Raw genomic sequence first — 23,126 nt, 5'->3', positions numbered from 1 at the left:
ATTAGCCAGTGGATAGAATCAACTGACACACACAGTTTGCTGGTTCTTAAATTTACTTTCTTAATTGCCTATATCTTTGGAATTAAAGTAGGAAAAATAATTACATTTCTAGACCTATGGCAAAGATCTACAGATCAATAAGAAATATGTGGCATTAAAACAAGTAAAATATTTTGGGTTCTAGCTCACACATAATCTTACTGAATGATTGCTATAGATCTTGAGTTAGGGAAATTCAAGTTTTGTAAATGGTTAAAGTTTTACATGCATTTGGTCCCAGAAGTCTGTTCTCCGATGAACATATGTGTGGGAGAGAAAATAAAAATAGCAATAAAAATAGCTTGCATTACATACAAAGAGCAGTGGTCATTGATTGCAACAGTAGCCAAAATAATTGGAAAATAAATTGAAAACCAAACAATTTGGGTGTTCTCTGCTTGAGTTTCATCCAATGTTGTCAAATTAAATATCTCTAGGGCATCAATTAAACAGATTTTAACTATCCTAGTAACTGTTGTGAGGATTAGTCTGAAGTAAGAAATCCAATGAAAATAATCTATAGAGGACTTTTAAAATCACAGTAATGCTCTTAAGAAAGACTTCTGCATTCTAATAAAAATGTACCTCTTCAGTGCCTTTTGTGTGTCAGATCTGGCTACATCCTGCAATTGACTAATATTACTCCAATATGTTCTAATACTGTAATCTGCAAAAATTTACACGCTGGTGAATTTTATACGTTTGATATTTTCTCTGAACAATACAGGAATAATCTTGGTGGGACTTGGGCTTCAAGCAGTCTAGTTAATCTCTTATATCTTCCTGAACTGCCCTTTCTTGAAGAATTTGTGCGAATACTTATTGAACATGTAGACATGATTTCTAAATATTATAAGGAAAGAGTCAGTGGCTTGTTACTGTGTTGATTGAAAAAGTAGTCAAAAAAGGCTTTTTGAAATATGAAAAAGAATGCAATTAAAGTGAAGTTCTGTTACCATTTTATGTTAATATTTTCTTTCCATGTGTCTCCCTCTCTCTGTTTTTTTTTTTTTTTTAAACAGATCGAAATTCCTTGTAGCCAGAGTAATTACACTGCAGGAATTTCAACTTCCTAAATTGTACTTTTCACAATGCTGTGCTTGAATGGAAGTCCCATGAGCAACAGTGTGCATTGGACTAGAGCCAGAAAAATTTACTTTTAAGATGAATACTGGTTTCAGGACCAATAAAACTGCTAGATGAAAGGTTGGGGAGTTCAGTGGAAAAATGTATTTGGTATAGCTTTCCCTGAGAGTTTGGAGATTTTTTTTTTTTCCTTCTTGAAAGTCTCAGAAGATGTCAGGACTTCTACCCTGAGCAACAGATAATCCCCTCAAGTAACAGTATAGCAGTCCTGTGCCCATAATGTGAACAGAAAGAAAAGGAAGGTTTCTTTATTATTTTCAACTTTGTGTATAGACAGTGACTGCACAAATTTCAAAAAGCAGCAAGTTATTTTGAAATGCTGGAACCCAGAGCAAGAAAACTACATGTGAATCTTGACAGCCAAGAATAAATAAGAAAGATCATGACTACATGAAAGTCTTAAAAAATATGACAACACTCTAAACACTGCATGTCCTTCAATATCTTGGCAAAATATAATCTATGATCAGATAAAGATAGTTGTCTTCTTGATGAAGATGAGTTTCTCTCTCCTTCTCAAAGGAGCAGAAATGAAGAGTGGGGCAAGGTGAAAATGAGCTAGCACACAGTAACTGGTAATGGCTGTCTGATAATTTCTCCTGTAGATAATTACCCCATGGCTGTGTCAAGAAAATAGTTTTATATAGTGGGATCAGCTTCTGTGTACTTTCAGGCTGACCAAACTTGATAAGGTCACTATGTATAAGCAATATATATTAGCTTTAGGGAGATATTTTACCAATTATAATAAAATCCACTCAACTGCTAAATTTTCGGTTGTGAAAATACGTGTTACTGGGAAGTTATTATCTCGCTATTTGTTATATTGCATTATCTCATGGGAATTTCATGAATGTAATGATGATTTGTGCATGATGTAGTATGAACTTTCTTGATCATGTGCAGCCTAAGATACATCTCGGTGTTACTCCTCTTGCCTTTTCTGCAGATTTACAGCATCCCTCAAACTTAATTTGATGATGCCAGCATTATGCACTTAACTGTGTAATCTACCACTCTTCTCTCCCTCCAACTAACAATGCAATTGTAAAAGATGCCCAAAACCTTCCTGATCCTCCTCCTCACATGTTCAGAACTTCCCCTAGCCCATACCAAGGGCTTTTTGAGAGTTAAGCTGTGAGGGAACTCCAGCTCTGCGTCGTGGGGAAGAGACTAGGGCAGCAGATCCTTTCCTTCCTTGGCAGGAAGGGGGCACATGGGTCCCGGGTGGCCAGAGCGTGCTTCGTGTGGTTATGTGGTGATGGTTTGTTGCTCCTCTGGCTGGTTTCCATGTTTCCCGGCAAGCCCTGTGCCAGCAGAGCTTTGTCATGGGCTCGTTGACGTGTCCGGGAAATGGCATTTTTTTTTCAGTTCGCTGAGAGCCACGCTCAGCCGCTTCTGCTTTATAGCTTTGTTTACAGCCTGTGTTCGCTGCGGTTGAGTTCTTCCTGATTTATGTCAGCGTGATGTCAGAGCAAGCTTTTTTCAGTTTGGAGTGCTGTTGAAGTCTTATCTTGCAAACAGTAACAGTTTGCTACTGTCGCTATCTGAGCGTGGTCATTTTTGTTTTCCTCACTCATGTAGTGTTGGTTTATTTTATGTAGTTATGGTCCTACCAGCTGCAAACACCATATTCCGCTTCAGCCAACTCTAGGTTATTAGGTTACGAATGCTAAAAATTATGAGCAGTGCTTTAATTTGCATAGTTATATCCACTCATCATCCAGAGTGAATAAAAGCCAGATTGTAAAATAATTACAATCTCTTGAAGTGGAGCCAGCCTCACAGACCAGATCCATCCGTCTTCATTAATTCGTATACAGTTCTTTTAGCAGAACAAACTTTCTGAAGGTACTCGCATGGGAATGCTGAAACAGCTGCACAACTTTTATTTTGAAGAAAAAAAAGTTGAGCCTTGGAACAGTGTGTTTTAAAGAGAGAGAGAGAGAGGGAGAGAGAGAGAGAGAGTGACTCTGCATTTAAGACTTTGACCAGCATGTGTAAGAAGTGCTCTCATGGCTGGAATAATCTAACAAATTTTTACCTGGGTAGTGCTTGGCAAACCTCCCCCTTTTTCTTGCTCAGTTGAAAGGAATCCAGTACAATTCCGTGCTTCGATCAACTTGACTCCAGTGTTGCACAGCCCGAGCGGTTTGGTAGTGCACGGCCGTGCCTGGCTTCTGTGGCCTCTATGGCCCTTTTCTGCTCCACTGTCAGAAAGAGGGAGGGAGGCTTCCCCCAGCACCAAAATACCATTCTGTGTGCTCTCTGCAGCACAGTAGCTAAGAACAAGTTTCCTGATTGCTCTCTGGTCTTTTTGGTGTTATTTGCTGGAAGAAGTCTTTTTCCCCACTTTAAATGGATGATTGTGTCACAATCAAGAAAAAGCATCTCCAAAGACCAATCTTTCGGTAAGTGATGCTATTACTTTGAACTGAAAACATTACAAATTTTACTCTCTATATCCTATTTGTTAAAGTTCGTATGCAAACACACAAAAAATTGTTCATGAGAGAGTTTAATGTTGCATAGCTTTGTAACATATTAGATGATTTTGTGCTCAGGACTTTTTTTTTTTTTTCACTTGTACTGAGACTTTACAAGTTCTTTTTTTCTTTTTCTCTGTCATCTGCATTTTCTAAAGTTTTGGGTGGGATTGTCTATATTACGAAAGAGGAGCAACATAGCTTTTGAAAACTTTTTTTGTGTTTTGTTTTCTGACAGCTCTGCAGTTCCTCAGTGTATTCTGGAATTATAAAACTGTTTAAAAGTGGAACATGGTTCTTGATTGGTTTAGCTGATTATGTTTGGATGGTAGAATTTTAGTACTTGAAATGATACATGTTTTAGAGTCAAGTAGCTTGCTTGCTGGGCCATGCAGACAAGTGCTTAAAGTACAGCTTGTCTGTAAGACTCTTCTGCTAAGACAGGTTCAAGTTTAAAAAGTAACAAGTTGGAGTTTTTGTGAGGTGGTTCTTCCTACATACGTTAGTTTGATCTATGAAACATTCTTCTGATTATATTTTAAAATAAAACATTGAATTATTTTTACAGATAAGATTAGATCTAGTTTACATGTGCTTTTTACCACAGCAGACCCCTTTCCTTTGGCCAGTCCTAGCTTTAGACCAAGTGACCTTGAGTGGGAAATAATGTTTCTCAAGCTACTGTGAATAAGGGCGCAGTGGTAAGGTTAAATAACCCTGCAGTAGTTCACCCTTCTGTTTATGGCTGGCAACATCTTTAACAAAACTCCAGTTTTTACTGGGTGACAGCAGTAGGACATCGTAACCACAGTGCTGATATGACAAATATAAGACTATAGATGGTCCCAGAGCAAATACAGGATTGTTATTTATTGGATGGCCACTACTGATGTCATCTATTGTGGGAGCACAGTAACAATTGGTATTGCAGCCCCAGAGTAAGTTCAGACAGGTAGTCATGCCAGGATTATGTCCTACTAATGTCCCTTGTGGGGAAGTCTTTCAGAAGCGTTGTGGTTACTTTGCAGAAGGAGAATCTGGACATTAAAAGGTTACTATGGGAGTGAAATGACTTAACCAATAAACTTAAATTTGAATGTTCTGTATGGATTTGCTATGCAATTTATATAATAAATTAGATTAAACATCTTGCACTTTATTAAAGTGGAACTAAGAGTTATTTTACAGAAAGTTTGACTGATGATTGGGAGACATTTGATATTTTCCTCAAGTGATAGATTTTTATTCAAGCTAATAATTTAATTGAATATATTTCTGTTTAAACATCGATAAATATTTTCAAGGATCTATGATAATTATCCCCTGAACTGTAAGTTAAAAAAATATTTTAAATGCAAATTCTTCAAGGTCTTTTGGAACCATTAGAATTGTGGGTGAATAAGTGCATTTTTCAAGATGTGTCTGAGAATCTGCTGTGGCTATTCTAGTACTGGATAGTTTGCAAGAGCTTTCTTAACGGATGTTTCCCTAAACTGTCTTGTGGGAGTGAACTTAATGAAACACAAGAAGTTTCAAAATTTCTTACCAAAATCCACTCTTGCAAATCAGTTCTAAATACAGAACAGCAACTAACTCCTGTTGGCATGCTTAATCCAGAGCAAGAAAACCCCTAATATGGAAAGCCCCCTAAGAGTCCATGGCTCTGCAGTGACTCTTCTGGCAAAAGTTCTCTGTAGTACTACAGTAAATGCTTAAGAAACGTTTCCAAGGTCGAGACCGGCATAATATTTTAGGCAGCAGAAACAGAAAGACAATCTCCGTATGCCGTAAAGATTGTATCATGTACAGTAAATACAGATGCTATCGTAGTACGTTAAAGAGCTGTGTTTTTTAATGTGTGTTCATTTTCCTTATGACTTTGGTAAATATTTCCCCAGTGAAAAAAGTGTTCTTGTGCAAGAATTGTGAAGATTTAGCCTCAGTCTTTTTAATCCTGTAATTTTCTCTCCATATAGGTGAAACTGTTTTACTGGGCTCAAATCTTACATTGATGTAACTGAATCAGTGGTCTAGTTGTTTTTTTCCTCAAGAAGAAAATAAAATATCAAATTACTCAAAATTTATAGAAATATTTATACTTGCCCATGTTTCACCTACAGCCAATGCTAATTATAGTTACTCTTAAAAGCAAATCTTTCTTGAGAGCTGTGTTAGAACTTAATAAGAACACACAAATAGCTTCTTACTTATCAAAGTTACATTTACACTGGATCTCTACTTAAGTTGCCTTGACAGTAATGTGAAAAATAAGTAGAGTATCTATTGTAAAAAATCCCATCAGTGTCACCAATCCTCTACATACAAGTGGGATAGGTATTATGTTTCAAGGACTAATATTCAATTTTTTGTGAGTTATGAATTCACAAAGTAAGAATATAAAAATACTGGGAACCAAGTGTGACTTTTATTATTTGCTACCCAGTAGTGCTTGGAAATAACTAAAAAATCCATTCAGAAGTATAACTGTGTAAAGAAGCCAAGCTTATGAATCACATTGAACTGATTACTAAAGCAAATCAATTTGGATAAAATTTAGTAATTGCATCAGAAACTGACTGTCCAATACTTAGAGATTCCTACATTCCCTGATATCGAAAAGGGCAGACTGCTATAAGAAAAGATACATTTCAACAAGAACTTGTAGCTTGTATATTCACTGGCGATTTTAATGCTAACATAAGTGTCTGAAGAAATTCCATATGTTTAAGAACAGCATCTTGAGCCTGTTTGCTGTAACTGGAGATGGTGAAATTAATTCAAACAAATCAATTTTCTCAAAGCAGTGTGAGCTTCATAACTCTGACATTTAAAACTGGACTGAGTAAAGCCATATAAAATATGCTTTAGGGAACAAATCCTCCCCTGTCAACTGCATAGATAGAGATGACATAATAGATGTTTTAGTTCTCAGATTTCTATGGTTTCTGTTAACATAAGAATCTACGCAGTTGTTAGTTAAAGCGTATACTGAAGCTAACATTTTTCTACACTCTGCTTCAGTCTTATTGGGGGTGGGTTTTATGACTTTGATCTTTCTGGTCTTGACTGTAAATGGAAGCAAAAGAATCTGAGTATCACAAGGCAAGTTGTTCTTTTGGTGTCTCTGCCTTGGCAGGATTCAAGAAACCCTGGAATTATTTTGAGAAATGCATGTTCTTTTGAGATTTCCAGATCAATGGCAGTTGGATAATAACAAAGAATTTGTCCTTGCTGTGTAACTTCTTTGATTTCAGGTTTTTAGGGTCTTTAAAAAATGTTAATGCGTTAGCTTCAAAATACCTCTCTTTTCTGTTCTGCACATTTTCTGTGGTCTCATGCAATTTTGGTTGAGGGTTTTCCCTTAGAGCAGTAGGGACAGGAAAAAAGGGCTCATGGTGCTGAAAGCAAGAGTAAGAACAAGAGGGAAAAACACTTATTTTCCAACTATTCAGGGAGCTCTATTATTCTCTCATATGCAGACACCATAGAAATGGTAAGTGCATTGTACTGTTACTGTTGTTCAAATATCTTTGTTCATTATATGCAAATTTTGTATTAATTAGAATTAACTAGGCTAGACTCTCTGTAACTTCGAATTCTCCTTTACTAAGAAGATGACCCAGTCTGGTCCTTTGGTCTCTTGCTTCTAGTCCCTTAAAATCTATATGAATGATTCATTACTTTATTCAATACTAAAATCCGCTCTAAAATCTAGATGCTGATGCTCGCTGTAATCCACTGGCAGAAACTACTCCAACACGATTGTGACACCACTACAGAGCACATAAGTAATTATATACTGTACAGTATATTGTAAATGTTATGAAGACCTGTTTTCCAGAAAATGTTTATACTGGTGTAATTTGTGGAACAGGAATAATCCATATCAGTAACTTCTGAGGCTGGTTTACATGTGATGTAATAAAATACAGAAGGAGCGTGTTATGCAGCTTCTGGACCTAAGTTTTTGACAGAGACCCTTTTCTTCCTGGAAAAAATATGCTAACAAGTATTTTCTAGTGAGAAATAACCAGCAGTGTAATGCCCTTACATGACTGCTTTTTATTTTTCTTTTTCTCCTTCCCCCCTTCCTGGACACTCAAAATTGGTCCTCATACTATGCTAATGCATTTTTTTTCCCCCCCTGTTTGTGACTTCTATTGTAGTCTCGTTATTCTGTGGCTTCAATATGGTATGTGCTGAAAAGATGTATTTGTGTCTTGCATGGGTATAACTGGTGTTAGTACCATTTCAATTACAGTCTGTAGAAAGAATAACAAATCAGAATAATATGAAGAAACAACTTAGTAAGCAAGAAAAAAAATCATGTACCTGTGGATAGCCTAGGAAGTAGTAGATTTTAACTGCTTAGAAGCTGGTGAAAAAAAGTGTATTTTCTCCCTTCCTTTGCAGTGGCTTTTAAATGGGTCTAAACTATTGTAATTTTTATACTGTGCGTAGGGAATAAGCAGATGTATGGGAAACTTTGCTGAGTTTATGTTGAATTGTGCACTTCAGTTATGATGAATGTACATTATATATCATTATTGCTAGTGATAGCTTAATTGGAAATTAATGTAATATATTAATTTAATGAGTGACAATTTATTCCTGTGGTGTAGGAGGGAAGTGGGCAGGGAAGAGAAGATGCAGTTGTTCTTTGCTTCTTGCTCTAAGAAAAGGCTAGAATGCAAAAAGACAGTGCCGCAAGAAGACCCTGAAATCACAGTCTGATTCTTGGTTGCCCCTTACCCTAATGGTGAAATTTGCCACAACTTCTGCAAAGCTACATATAACCCACAGCCATGGCTGTGCCATTGGTGATGTTCCTAAAGGTATTTTTAGCCTACCTGCCTGCTTCTACCTCTCCCTGTGTGTTTCACTGGCTACACTGGTGGGTAAATACCCCAAAATAATATGTAGTTGTATGTTGGTTTAAACCATCAATAGTTCTTGGTTGGTTGGTTGGGTTTTGTTGTCGTGTTGGGCTTTTTTGTTTTGTTTTGTTCTTACATGGCAGTACCTTAGAAGGACTAACTTATAAATTAGAATGAGAAGGAGGTAGATGTAAAAAAAGTAATAATAAAAAAATCGGACTTTAAGAGGAGGATTGAGGGACAGGAGCATCTGTTCCTCGCCTGATAAGAAACTATGAAAAAAGAATTTGATTGAAGCGATAAGTGAAGACATTTTTGAGGAGCATCCAGAATATTATGAAGGGTGTAAACAGTTCTTAGAAATTCATGCTAATAAATTATACAGTTTATAGAACCATGACACGTCCAGAAGATGGTGGAAAGGAAGATAAGATGTAAAGCAGCCCATCAAAAAATTTGGACAGTAGGTTGCATTTTGTAATTTAAGGAAGCAGGAGAGACAGAACAGTAGATTAAGGTGAGGAAAAGCGTGGTGAATCTAATTTTCAGGTGGATTATATACGTTTATTCAATAAGTAGATTGAAAGGAGGCAGAACCAAGTATGGTAGAAATGCAAAAGAAAAGGAGCAAATGTCTTACATTTGCTTTTGTAGCTTAAAGCAGTTCAGATACATTTGAACAGCTGTCCAAATGTTAGTATTGAACCCCTTAATCATACTAGAAGTGAATAAATACATTTAGAAATTTCAGCAAGAAAAAACCTGACTGAAATGAGGTGAATCTGCAATATGTTACAGCATGGTGTGCTCTATAATAAAAGTAGGTTAGCCATAACCAGATTGAGATAGAAGAATTTGCATAACCATTCTAGTAATTGTGTTCTAGATTGCTATTGAAGTGATGAGGGAAATTGTACTGGTTTTAAGAGTGGACTTGTGAAAAGGACTGTTTGTCTTTTTCTTTTTAACAGCTGAAAATGAAAGCTTTTGATGCATAAGAACTATTGCATTTTTAATATTTTAATCTACTAAACTTCCTAACTTAAGACAATTCATCAATGAGAAGGCATACTTGTTTAAGTGAAAAGCATTTTCGTTTGTATTTTCGTATATCCAGATTTGTTCTGCCCTGGGTTACAATTATCTCGAGCCTACATATCTCAAACTCTTTCTTACAACTTTCCCTTTACTTTGTTCCTACTTAGCCAAAAACTGATTTACCCTAACTTCAGTTGTGGATTTCTGAAGAGGAAATGTTAAGCAAGAATTGATGTGTATTCAATGATTAATATTTTCATCTCTAAAGATTAATTTTAGTATTTTAATTTTAGGATTTAAAGTGTCCTTTGCATATTTTGGAAGGTCGTTCTCAGGAAAGTCAAGTTATGCCTCAAGCAAGATCGAAAGGAAGCAATTTTTCAGATAGTAGCAGAAGAGCAGCAGCAGATGAGGCATAGTTAGTTGCTTTTCAGAGGAGTTAAGAGAAAAGTGGAACTTCTCCTGTTACCACTGAAGAAATAGGAGTGATGAGTGATGACTGTACAGCTGCAACCTGGCTTTGTGCTAGTAGTCATTCAAGAGGAGCAAGCATACAAGAGCAAGTTCAAAAGAAGGCAGCGAATTTTTTGTGTATCCTAGAAATCAAGACAATAGGCAGCAAAGAAACTGAATTCTTTGAGATCTGAGGCTGAATGATTTTTTTCACCAAAGACTTTTTTCTCTAAAGAACCAGAAGTGAAAATATAGTTCATTCTGGGGTTGAATTAACTTGTACTGGAAGCAGATTGAAGAAGTATATTATATGTGCAAGTATTTGAGGTCTTGGTATTGTGAAACATTGGAAATATGTTTTATCAGACCTAATAGCTATAAGAAACCCCCTCCTGTGTGGTGTGTTCTTAGCTTTTTGGAGACAAGGCTGATGAGTGAAGAAACGCTATATATGGATATGGTGAAAAGAAAAGTGCTGTCCCACTGCACAGATTAGCAGTGATTTTTATTTTCAAAGGGCTAGGAAAAGGAGCTGTAGTGAAAGGTAAGAGTCACTCTTATTTCACAGACCCTTGCAGCCTTCAGTTTGATGGGAGAGATTTATATTTACTCCTCCCTTGCATTATCTTTTTCTGGAAAGTCATAGGTTTAACTCGCCTGGTAAGAATACCTATTTCTGCTTTCCCAAAACATTTGTTCCTGCAGTTCTCCCTGAGTACGTGGCACCTGTCTTGTCTCAGGTTAGTGTTTTTTCTGTCCGTGTAAGAAGGCCCAGAATGAAAACTATAGCTTGTCCAATGCTGGGGCTCCAGCAAGAAAGTGTAAGGAGTGAGCAAAGGCACTGTGCCCTGTGTTGCACGTTGAAGTAATAGCTTTTACGTGTTGTAAGGGCAGAGGTGCTGTGAGAAGGGGACGTTAGCTGAGCACCCGCCTGTGATCAGGGGTGGAGCTGAAGGTAGATCTCTTGCTCCCATATCTGTGGCTGGTAGTTAGTGGAGGAGGGAGAGGAGGTAGAAGCAGCAGCAAAGAGGGAAGTGAACTTCCTTTACATAGTTTTTAAGCAGTTGTTTCTATCAAACGAAGCTGAGTATCTTCCAGCATGATCCTGGCTAGATCACAGGGATCTTGTGACCATCACTTTAAAAACCAGGCTGGGATGACTGCCCATTTCCAGTTTGCCTGTGTACATATAAATGCACTCACAGCAGAAGAAATCCTGATTTGCCCATGTAGCAGAACCATGTATGCTGGGGTTGGACACAGTGTTGATGTGCTCATTAGCATTTTTTCATTAATCTGCTTGGAAGTTATCTTCCCTAAAAAGGAGAATGAGAACAGGGTGTGTCAGAAAGGCATGACATTTAAAATATGTCTGTCTTTTTTTTTCCTGTTGTAGATTTAATATTTCTGTGTATTCTGTGTTTCTAATATCTTGGCTTGCCCTTAAGGACCTGTTGGATAATATAATTAAAACTTGATATCCAAACCAGAAGAGAACAGTAAAGAAAAATCCAAAACAATATTCTATTTATTAATGGATATTGCAGGAATCTTACACTTACAAGCATTCATTTTAATTCTTCAAAATTTCTCCTTTTTTGTACATAAAAGGCAGATAATAGAAAAAAATGTCAGAAACTGTCTACCCACCTAAGCATAAGAACTGTATCGATTTATGTTTTAAATGAATCCGAAGGTGAAAATGGGATTTGGCAAGGCATTAAAAAGAATTTGTATTTTAAATACTTTTAACTTTTCGACATGACAATGATGCCTATGAGGCAATAATGGTAAAATCATGAAGAAAATTAGCAAAGCCAAAAGAGAGACTGGCTAACAGTTTACATAAAGCTTTGGAACTGTTATCCCCCAAAATTTTTGAACTGTGGTCTCAAGAATGATTTTAAAGTTGCTTTAAAAATATGAATTTTGATGACCTTTATAGACAACAGCATAGGCTATGTTAACATAAACCTGTGGATTTCTGAGCTGCTAGTGTGCAAAAATGGACTTACTGCTACATTCCATGATAAGAACTTAACTGGGTGTTGCAACACTACATTTAAAATTCTTCCACTTGCTTTAATGTTCTTTTCTGGCAATCTGGTTTTATTCAGAGTTTGGAAAACTTGTTTTTGAGAGGGAAGAATACAAAGGGTTTGAAAGCTTCATGCATAATACAGGATCATCTGGAAATGCAGTTCCAGTTATGTTGGTCTTCATATCTTAACCTGTATAAATAAATCTGTACATAGCCTTAAATACAACCCTATCTTCATTTATGTATTGTGATCTCAGTGTGAAGTTAGCCTGCCCAATGTGAAACTAACCAGAAAAATGTAGAATTTCTTCTAGTATCAAGCATAACTCATTTTCAGCTTCCCATGTGTCTCCGCAAGGCATTATGTCGTGTTGTAGAGACATAATAAAAATTTTATTTTTAACAAGAACAGTGATGGAAACACAGAAAATCAAATATTTTCCATTACTTCATCTTTAAGTTTTGAAACTATGGCTATAATACTAGGACGTGTTGGATGATTATAAAAAGAACAAGCCAAGTAATTGCAAATCGTGGAAATATGATTTATTGATCAAATATCTGTAAAATTTATATCCATGGTGAATTACTATAGTAGGTGCTTTCTGAGCATGGATATTTATAGATCATTGTTCTGTTATGAAAAAGCCTGCCCTAAATTCCTTAATCTTTAAGATTATGCTTTACCATAATAAGAATAAATTGAACATTGTCTTTTACTACTTTTTGTACTATGTTACCATTTAGTAAGCTTAGTCCAGATTGAGACCCTTTTATGCTAAGTGGAGTACTGATAGAGCCTGTCAGAGCGCTTTCATAGGTTTGAGAAAGTTAGAAATAATAGTAATCTCATCAAAAGGAGAGGATGACTCAGGGGATGGCTGCAGATAGATGCTCAGTCAGTTAAGGAGAGGGAAAGCCAGGCACGATGTTGGTAGTTGAGAGTGGAGGAGGAGTCAAGCCTTACTGGTTTTAAATGGGGAAGATCACTGCATACTGGTGTTGGGAGGGGAAGAGACCCAGGTTTTGGGAAAGGTTGAAGGAAGAGTTGGTGATTGTGAGTGGGAAAGGGGACAAGTGAGAGGATGGAGCACGGTGTAAGCAAGTGAGGGTATGTCTGTGTTGTAAACTAAGTCTGAAAAATCTCAGTTCCTTACCTCCACAAACCTTGTGGTGGAGATACAGTTTCTCCAGCGCTTTGTGGCCATTGCTGCTCCAGGAGCCACTGAGGTGCCCCACAAGCTTGTGCTCACACAGTTTGCAGTGACTGCTTGGTGCTATCTGGCAGTGTTAAACCAGATTTGAGTGTTGCGGTTTCCACTCTTCAGTCTCTTCTTCCTGCTCCAAATTTCTGTGCTTCCCCTATAACTTTTTACCAAGCCAACTCCTTTGTTTCAGAAGTCTCTTCATAATTCCCTGGTTAATGTTTCATGTGCGTGATGGTCGTCTTCCACTTCAACATAAACAATTTTGGTAAAGCATGCTGTTGGAGAGTTTTGTGTATCCCATCCACACACTGTTTACACTCATGCTCCTATTTTAACGGCTGATGTTATCTGGCCCTTTTGCCATAGACGGATACAGAAGCCAATGAAGAGTCAGAATTTTAAATATAAGATGTCAGCACCAGAACCGAATTTGATGATGATTAGGGTGAACATGTAAATACATAAAACAGTGCAGAAGCTAGTGGCTTTAGTGGCAGAGGAACACAGAAATTGGATAGGAGTTTGTGAAACTGAGAAAGGGAGGATGATGAGAAACTTTGCAGTGGTATGGAGGAAAAAAAATAAAACAAAAAAGGAGAGAAATGGATAATAGGGAAGTTTAAAACAAAATTAAAAGAGGAAAAGAATGATTAACAGAATATAGTGAGTAATGTGGAAATGTAAAGATAAGCAGGTGGTGAGCTGACAGATTAATGAGAATGTGGTCATTTGCAGTTTTACATGCTTACTCATCCCTTAATACACTAAAACATAAATTGAAATAATTACTCTATGTTATCTGTAGGTAGAGGACAGATAGTGACACTGCTGAAATATATCAAATATTTAATGTCAGCCTGATGGCCTGCTTGGGACCCTGCTGGTGTGCTGTTCTGTACTATTCCCTGGCAAACTTTTCCAAGGTTAGCGATGAATTCAAGAGACATTACAAGATCAGTTGTTGAGTCATCTTCGAACTGGCATGTGTGAGCTTTGTAATGTTTCTCATTGCTAAAAATGTCTGACTCCTTAAGGTACTTGAAGGGATCTGAAAAATGCACTCAGGAAGCAGATCCTGGTGGGGCTGGGATTTTTCAGTTTGCAAAATTAAGTAAAGCAATTTCCTGATCACCAGAAATGTTGACATCCAACTTTCTTCCAAGCCTGCGTCTAGTATTTGAAACATTGCCCAACACAGAGGAATTAAGTCTGCATCTGAAATTAAGTCAGATCTGGCACTTAGGGATATGATGTAGTGGGACTTGGCAGCATTAGGTTTACAATTGGACTTGATCTTAAACATCTTTTCCAACCGGACTGATTCTTTGATTCTATAATTTTATTCTTCTCTACTGCTGCTCTCCTTGTTGGAGCTCAAACATTTTCAGTCCATGTTTAGACCTTAAAGAACACTCCTTTTGCCATGTCTTGATGATTGTTATAGAATTTAGGGATGAGTGTACTTTTTGAGGAAATCAGTTTCATTTCATGGTGGCATCAACTGAGAAGCGTTTTATGCTGAGTTGATCTTTCTAAAATTATTAATCCCCTAACTTTAGAACACCCAGTTTTCAGCACCAGAATAATTGGTGTTATTAACCTCTCATTTGAAAACTAATCATGTATTTCCTTATGTCTTTGAATAGATGTGGAGTGGAACTTTTATGTAAAACAGGTTAAAGCGCATTGATATAAAACTAATGTATTGCAGTAACCTTTTCTGCTGATAATGGACAATTATGGACAATTACAAGGAATTGTTTAAACATAGTTGTGAACCAAGTTAATAGCTCCCTTAATGCCAAAGAAAGGACTTCCACACTATAATGTCCTTCATAAAAATTAAAATTAATGTTATACCTAAATAACTGGGGTGTTGTTTTTAAATAATTAACAGTATTTTCTTGTTGTTTTGAACAAAAACAGATTGCCAAGTCTCTGTAAAAATGCATATAGGTTTTAAACAATTTTAAGCAAGACTGATCTGGCCAGAATGATTGCCCCTTCAGGGCCCAAGTTAAAATGTACCATTCTGTTACCAGGTCTCCACTTCTACATTCCATTCTCATGGAATGTAAAAAACAGCTTTAATGACTCTATTACCTGTTGTAGAACCAGAATACATAAAGGTTTTCTCAAGAATCCTGAAGCCTGGATCTTAGCACAGGCTGAACTCCATTCTGCTACTGGCTCCTTCCACAACCTGACTTAGCTTCTTTGCATATTCTTTCACTATTGGTGCAGTACAGTGAGATACACTGTAAACACTTGTCCAATTTGAAATGTTTTGTTTTGTCAGTGTATGGAGGAATAGTTTGTCATCTGCTTCCTAATAAGAACTTTCTTCATGTGTACCCCTCTGACTTTTAGTCATTTCTTTGGTTGAGAAACTAATGTAGTTCTTCAATATTGCCATTCAGGGGGTGTTTCCTGAATTTCTGGGTTTATTATTGTTTTCCTTTTCAGTCTGTGGTATGTTTTACAGCTTTTTTCAAACTAAAATTCCTCCAACTAGATTATTGCAGCAACATTATTTAGGGCTTAGCTGATTGAAAAATGGTATGTCTTACTGTATACTCAACTCTGTCACCTGCCCAAGGTTGCTTCCTTATGTTATCATCTGTTCTTTCTTATGTTATATTTACAAATATGATTTTCAGATAAATTTCCACATTGCCATTACCTCGTTGTCTCCCTCTACTATCTATAACATTTTTCAGTTGTTTGTATTAAATGTTATTTTGTGTAATGAGGCACATTTCCCCAAATGAAGTGTTTACCTAATCTTTTAACTACTTGCAGATTTACGCATTCTGGTGACCTTCCCAGATTCTTATCACTGTGCTTTATTTCTTTATCCAAAGGAATAGGCAATAGGCCTGATACCAGCTGGCTTGAAATATGCTAGTTCTTCGGCAGTAAACCATTGCTAATTATTTATTCATCCAGACATATCCTGATCTTAGGTAATTTCATCAAAGCTGTATTTCCTTTCTTTATGACAATGTCTCATTAGGCCAGCAGGAAAGCCTTTATTATTGACTTTATTAAAGTCAATATATTAAATAAGCACTTCCTCCTTACACACTAGGCCAGTTAGTCTAGCAAAGAAAATTGAAGAGGTTTGACATGATTTGCTTTGAGCAAAGTAATTCTAGCTGTATTTTATTACTTTTTGAACTTCTATAGTCTTATAAATGTATTAACTATAAGACTTGTATCTTTCTGTGAATCTCAGTTAAATGGACAGTTATATTTCCCAGGTTCTTTAATACACTCTTCCTGTTAATTTTTGAAGCTATATCTAATGACTGAGAACAAGAATCATGTAGTTCCTTAAGCACATAACAGTGAATTTTATTGGGCTTTGCCTATGTGAATCCACAGTAGATTATTAATTTTATGCCTCAGCCTTTTTGTATTTCTTCTATTTCTTCCTTTTCCTGTTACTCTGACCTCCAAAGGTTTCATAATTTTAAGTGAAATTTGTTTGCACTTTCCTGTAATAGCGTATTTCTCTTATGGTGCATAGAACCCAAAATAATGGCCTATCATCCCTCTCCTTCTGTAAATATCTCTGCTTCTTGAAACAATTAGTTGCTCCCAATGCCTTCCTTTATATTTTGTTCATTCTGCTGCGTTTTATGAAAAAAACCTCAGAGCTGTTGTCTCATTATCTTTGCATGCTTTTGGCAATTTCTGTTCTTCCTCATCTTGGTAATTTTCTGTAAATTTGCTTCATTATTTGATCCCTGTGGTAGTCACTTAATAAAGTTACTTCTTCCCAAAGGCCCTATATCTTTCCAGTCTTTTTACCTGATGCCATTTGTCTACATATTTATTTCTGGTATTTATTTATCTCTTTTGGGTCTTTAGCTTCAGCTGGAAGTAAGAGCTAGAATGCTTGCGGTGCCACTGATTGTGCCTGACAGTGCCATCAGTGACCAAGAATGAGCCTCGGCAAGCAGTGAGCTGATCACATGCCTCCGGCAGAGGAATGTTTTTTGGGCACGGTCTTGCATTGACTCCTCCTAGCAGGAGAGTGAGGTGTGTATTCTCTCACTAGCAGGAATCACTTCTCTTACTAGGAGACCTGGGATCTTGGTGAATAGAGGGCTTGTAATGTTTGACTTGTGAGGAGGGAAAGGCTGGTCTTACGTGCTGCTGATGTAACTGCAGTCTTCACTTGTTAATTTCCTCAGTCCATGCATGATGTTCATCTTGTTGATGAAGCCCATTGTTCCAGGAAGTTTCAGGCTCAAACCATGCCCTCCTGCTGCTTTCCTGAACTATGGAGGAACTTCCTTGACAGATGTCTCCCAGACTGAGTGGTGCTTCTGCCCAGCTTTCTTTGGCAGGAATACAGTCTTGTTATTAATGCCAGGGTGGCTGTCCCCCGTGACAGGATCGTTTTGTGAGCCCAAGGCTTACCAGATGCAGACTGAAGAGAAGATAATGATACTAACATTGACGTTATCTTAGTTTCCACCCACTCTGATTCTTCCCTGTAGCATCTGAAATAACAATGGAAAGACCTGCTTCTGTGGCTATTATCAATAGGTGAATTTAGCAAGCCAATTCAGTTTGTCTCCCATCTTCATTAGAGTATTTCTACACAGGCAGACTAGTATGACATCAAGACCATAGTAACACCTAATCATACCTTATAACACACATCACAAACTAGTATGTGTTAAAGCTCATCTACCAGGTACATCAACTAGATCAGAGCTGCAGGACTGAATATAAGCCAGAAAGTAGAACCAGGACCCTAGTCAAAAGACTGGTAATACTAAAGACTGGTCGTTACTGTGTCTTAGCTGTTAGGAGTCAGCTCCCAGAGGAAGCCCAGCAGCAACAGCTTCTCTTTTGCTCTAGTGCAGTCAAAGAAATTAGCTTAAATGATTGCCACAGGAATTTGAAATTAGTCTGTTTGGCTTGGCACTGAGAGAACTGCTCACATGGTCAATAAAGTCATGAGTTACCACCTCTCATTTAAAGATGGAATGTGACTCCGACTCAGCATAGGCTAACACACCAAATGCAAATTTGTATCTTGTGCTGGTAAATAAGCAGTAACAAATTCAGAAATGAAAGCAAAATGAAGTAACCATGCTGAAGACTCTAGAGAAGTGTCCAGTTTATTTTCTGTAACAAAATTAAGTCCGAAATAGTGAACAAACAGCATGGATTACGAATGTTAAAATTCTTCAGGTTTATATGTGTAAAAGCACACCTGCTCTTCTACAAGTGTTCATTTTGAATAAGAAGGTGTTTTTTAGCTCCATGCATTAAACTCTCCTTATTTTGTATAGTGAATATTCACAGAATAAAGAATGACTGAATGAATTGGATTGCTATCATCACTGTCCCAAGATGATGCATAGATCCTGAACAGATCCATTATTGTGGTATTTTTCAGGCTGCGACACAGATGTTTGAGACTTCCATGTAAAGCACCCTTCCGAGATCAACAAGTATGCGTTTATAGAAACTTGCAAACTGGTTTGATGAAAGGGATTGATTTCATTATATCCTTATTTTTTCCTAATTTTTTTCTTTGGTGGTGTTTCTTTGCTAAGTAAAGATGTGATCTTGCAAATAATTGTGTCCATGGGTAGTCATTATAACTCTAATGAAGTCATTGAAACTGCACATAAGAAAACACTGTGCTTGACACTTAGGGTGTCACAGTATCAGTCTGTAGAAGGTGAACAATCTAACCAGCACTGATTGAATTGAGCAGAGTTATTTTTAATTCCATTCTTTCACTAATGGAAAGTAAAACATTGAGTTCTGTAGTACATGGAGTGATGAGCAAATTACATTTCATGAAAAAGATATTTGTAAGAATTTAGAAAGTAAAGAAAATGTCAGCCACCTGAAAATAATAGTAACTTCTCCTTAAGAGAAGATAGTCAGAAGTTTAAGTATAGTATATAAAACTATTGTTGATTCCGTTTGCAAGATAATATTTCTTTAATGCTAATATGTTAATTTTAAAGCTCTATCATGCAACTTTACAGAAGCTTTACTCCAACTAGATGATATGTATCTCTCAAAATTGATGCTGCTCTGTATGAAGACCAATTTAGAAATAGTCTGCACACTACTGGTAATGTTATCTTTATCATTTATCATTTACAAAGTGTGGTGTACTTGAATATCAAATGATATGTTGCAGAAGGAAACTGAATATTACAGTATGCAGGAAATGTAAAAAATGGAAAATAGCTTTAGAGATTGTTCACTGCTCCCAGTACAAGAATGAGTTACTTCAGATACTCTGTTACGTAGTGATTTGCAACTGAACAAAGCAAGGCAAGTGAAAATTAGGAATGCTTTAATAGTCATATATGAATTTCTTTATTTCTGACTAAATACTTCTGGGGTTATGCATCAATGGAATTTACAAACAAGTAAGGATTACGCTATTTACCTGTGTTGCCCTCAGATTTAAGAAGGTACACATAGTTACTCAGAATAAATCTCTGCTTCAAATCCAGTAACATTTAATATATATATCTTCTAGGAAAAAAAAATGGTGAAATGATCAGTGATAGGGATTCTACCACATTTTTTATAATTTGTTTTTAATGCTTTATTACTGCAGTTGTTAGATAACTAGTGATTTTTTTTTCTCAAATTTAAGCTTCATTTGATCCACTTCTCTAACCTTGCTAGATTACAATACTACTCCTTTTAGGTTTTTGTCGCTTACTTGGATGTTGTAGACTAGGACCTTCTTAACCGGGCTCTACTTCTATGTGAATCGAACTCGAGAAGTTTTACTGTAAAGCATTCATTTCACCTATATTCATGGCTTTTTTTTCCCCCTTCAGTTTTATAGCCAGTTTTTAAAATTCTTCCTTGAATTATGAACACCTTGTTAGACTGCAGTGTTTCAATGCTGATCTCACTAGTGCCGAATGCACATGTTGTTCTATGTCCAAAACTACTACTTTTAGTACAATATTTAGATAACTCATGTTTAGCTGATATTCCTCATGATACCTGTACAAAGTTACATTTGTATATGTATCTTTATCTGTTTTTTTAAGAGCTCAACAACAACAAAAAAGATAGATTTATGACATTTATTCACTGAAATAAATGATTCCATGATTCTATGATTTTATGTTGGAAAAAACTTTTAAGATCTTTGAGTCCAATCGTGATGAAACAAATTTGACTTATATCAGGTCAGATAATTTGATCTAAATACACCTAATTGCTGGATCTGAAGCTTTTCTCCTTTTGGCCTTATAGTGACTTCTTTCTATTCAATTTATTAATTAGCCATCTAACATCTATGTGATAGTCAACAGAGATTTGTTGCACACAGTGTTATTGGTCTCCCTTATGTAGTTTCTTTGTGCCTACCTTAGTGTACTCTCCAAAAGATCTAGTTTTTATTGCATTGCTGCAATACTCTATTACTGTTACATGCTTGGAAGAAGTATTCATCTTATTTGTCAGATCTGTGAGGCAACAGAGATATTTTTTTTCACTCTGAACCACATGGATCCTATCTCTCTGTAGTTCCCTGCACCAGACATTCTTAATTTCCTGCTTACAGGGATCTTTCTATCTGGACCTCAGCTCTTCAAGTGTTACCTCTTTTTGGTCACGATGGGGTGTCTCAAAGCTCCATAAGGTTTCACCACAAAGACTGTGACAGATAGGTTTGTTCCTCCTATACCTCACTCTGTTACTGATCTGGTTCTCTTGGAAGAGAATTTTCAGGAGGAGGAATAGCAGATGCCAGTATATTTGTCAGCGCCAGCTGAGCCAGCCATCCTTGAATCATACTCTTTTATCCCAGATGATTACAAATCCTTCCAACATCTTAGGAGAAAAGTTACTTGACGTCTCTGTGGAAGCAGTCCAGGAAAATCCTTAGAGCACTGGATGTATTGCACGCAGCTGTGCCTACATGGATAGTTTTATCCATCAGTGAAGAATTGTTGAACATGGTGAAATTCCTTTGGCAGAGAAGAGATTCTTTACGACCAGTCTCCAAGGGAACAGATTGTCATTAGTGTGGGCCTTCATGTGAGCAGTTCTTTACTTGTCCTCTGCTGGACGTCCTGGTGGTAGAAGAAATGAGCAAAGAGTCTAAACCAGAGTAATTCTAATCTCTTCCATATGCAAAAGTCCAACTGCAATTGTTCTATAAACTCCAGCACAGGATTCCCAGACCCCCTTTACAGACTAATTTCATTAGGGCCTGAGGGAGTTTTTTGTCCTTTATTAACGATGCTCAGCTTGTAAAAAGAACATCACCAAAGGCACTTTCTGCTGATTCAGTACATTCTCTCATCTGTTGCAACACGTGTCAAACCTTCTTCAGCATTTGACACAGTTCTGTGAGGATTGCAGGTTTTACTGCAGAAACTTATGAATCTTTTACAATTTACCTTAAAGATTTGCATATAATGGTATGGATATTGGATGTCAGATCTCCGTCATCAAGAGGCAGTTTGGAACATGGTGTCAGAAATATCTTAGCTAGGCTCCGCATCTGTCCTTGTGTGAGTGCCGTAGTTCAGAGCTGACAGCCCAGGCTGACAGCAGAGATCACTCTCTCAGTCCTCCCCCCAACCCCATCTCCACATGATGTGGAGGAAGAAAACTCAACCAAAAAGGCTCAAGGATTGAGATTAAGGACAGGGAGAGTAATAATCTACCATTTAAGGTGATGAGTAAAAACAATGAGAGACTTTGGGAGAAGAACATAGATTTAATTTACTACCACCATTTATGGAAGCAGGATAGAGAGAGGAATACACAAATAAATACAACCCAATCTTAAATACACTCCCCCCTACCCCTCCCATCTTCCTACCTACCTCTTCCCCCTCACTGGTGTAAAGAGGGATCAGGGGTTTGGTCCATCTGGCCATTACTCATCATGCATGGCAGCTCCTCCTTGAGAAAGAGGGCTCTTAGCAGTCTCTCCTTCATGCAGCATGGTGTCTACCTCACAGGAGGCAATCCTCTTTCTCCTCATGAGGCCATTGGGGCTGCAGGTCACTTTGGGTGCGTCCCCTGCTGGTGCTCAGTCTTTCTCTCCTCTTGCATGGAGCTCTACGTGTACCACCGCATCCTGAATGTTCTTGTGGCCGTCAATCCCCTCAAGCGGCAGGCAATCGCCTTCCTGCTATCTTGACCGCCATGGAGCTTCAGGGAGAGATTCTACTCCAGAAGCCTTCTCCCACTCCTTCTTTTCCAGGACCCTTATCTCCCTCTTTCCTCACAGGACTATGTTCCATTTGTTCTTCTCTCATCTCCCCCTCCTCCAACAGAAGAATCTCCCCAACACAAAGACAGGACAGATCAAGACAAGACAAAACCAAAAGAGCAAAAGAACAATAGGGTCACTTCTTAAATACCTTGATGGCAGAGGCACTGACTGGTCTGGCCCTGGCTAGACGTGGGTCCAACTCCTACCTGGGGCTGGGGGAGACTCTTGAAGTTTCGTATGAGTCATCCCACACAGCTCTACCCCTGCTTTCCAAAAACCCTGCCAGACTCAAACTCATGACAATGAGACGTGCTTTAGCCTTTTACTCATCTTTGTGGCCTAGTTACCAGACTCATGGAGGAGTCTTACTCTATGAGTGTCAAAGTATCAAACACCTACTCAGCTTAGTAACGTAGGTATTAATTCCTGTGGACTATGTTCCATTATGTCAGTTAGCAGTTATAAACAGTATCAATGATACAGTTTCGTATTAAATGCTTCTGGCCAAGTGATAAGCAGCTCTTACAAGGACTAGCAATTGCATAACAATTTTATGAAAATCCAGAATATTCCAGTATTACCAAACCTGGA

The 23,126-nt window shown here is 37.4% G+C and overlaps 1 protein-coding gene across 1 annotated transcript in view; it reads left to right on the top strand.

Moving 5' to 3' along the window:
- Positions 1 to 3,321: 3,321 nt before the first annotated feature.
- LOC104274614 (calcium/calmodulin-dependent 3',5'-cyclic nucleotide phosphodiesterase 1A-like) overlaps positions 3,322 to 23,126 on the top strand; it is a gene marked incomplete at its 3' end in the record, with an annotated part of 77,676 nt that continues 57,871 nt past the window's right edge. The window contains exon 1 of the mRNA XM_009870301.1: positions 3,322 to 3,596. Coding sequence (XP_009868603.1) covers positions 3,544 to 3,596 — 53 coding nt within the window. The remainder of the gene's footprint in view (positions 3,597 to 23,126) is intronic.

Source organism: Apaloderma vittatum, unplaced genomic scaffold (genome assembly GCF_000703405.1).
Source record: "Apaloderma vittatum isolate BGI_N311 unplaced genomic scaffold, ASM70340v1 scaffold3825, whole genome shotgun sequence".
In the NCBI taxonomy this organism is placed as follows: Eukaryota; Metazoa; Chordata; class Aves; order Trogoniformes; family Trogonidae; genus Apaloderma; species Apaloderma vittatum.
Note: the sequence above shows the minus strand (reverse complement) of the source record. Positions and strands in the feature narration are given on the sequence as shown.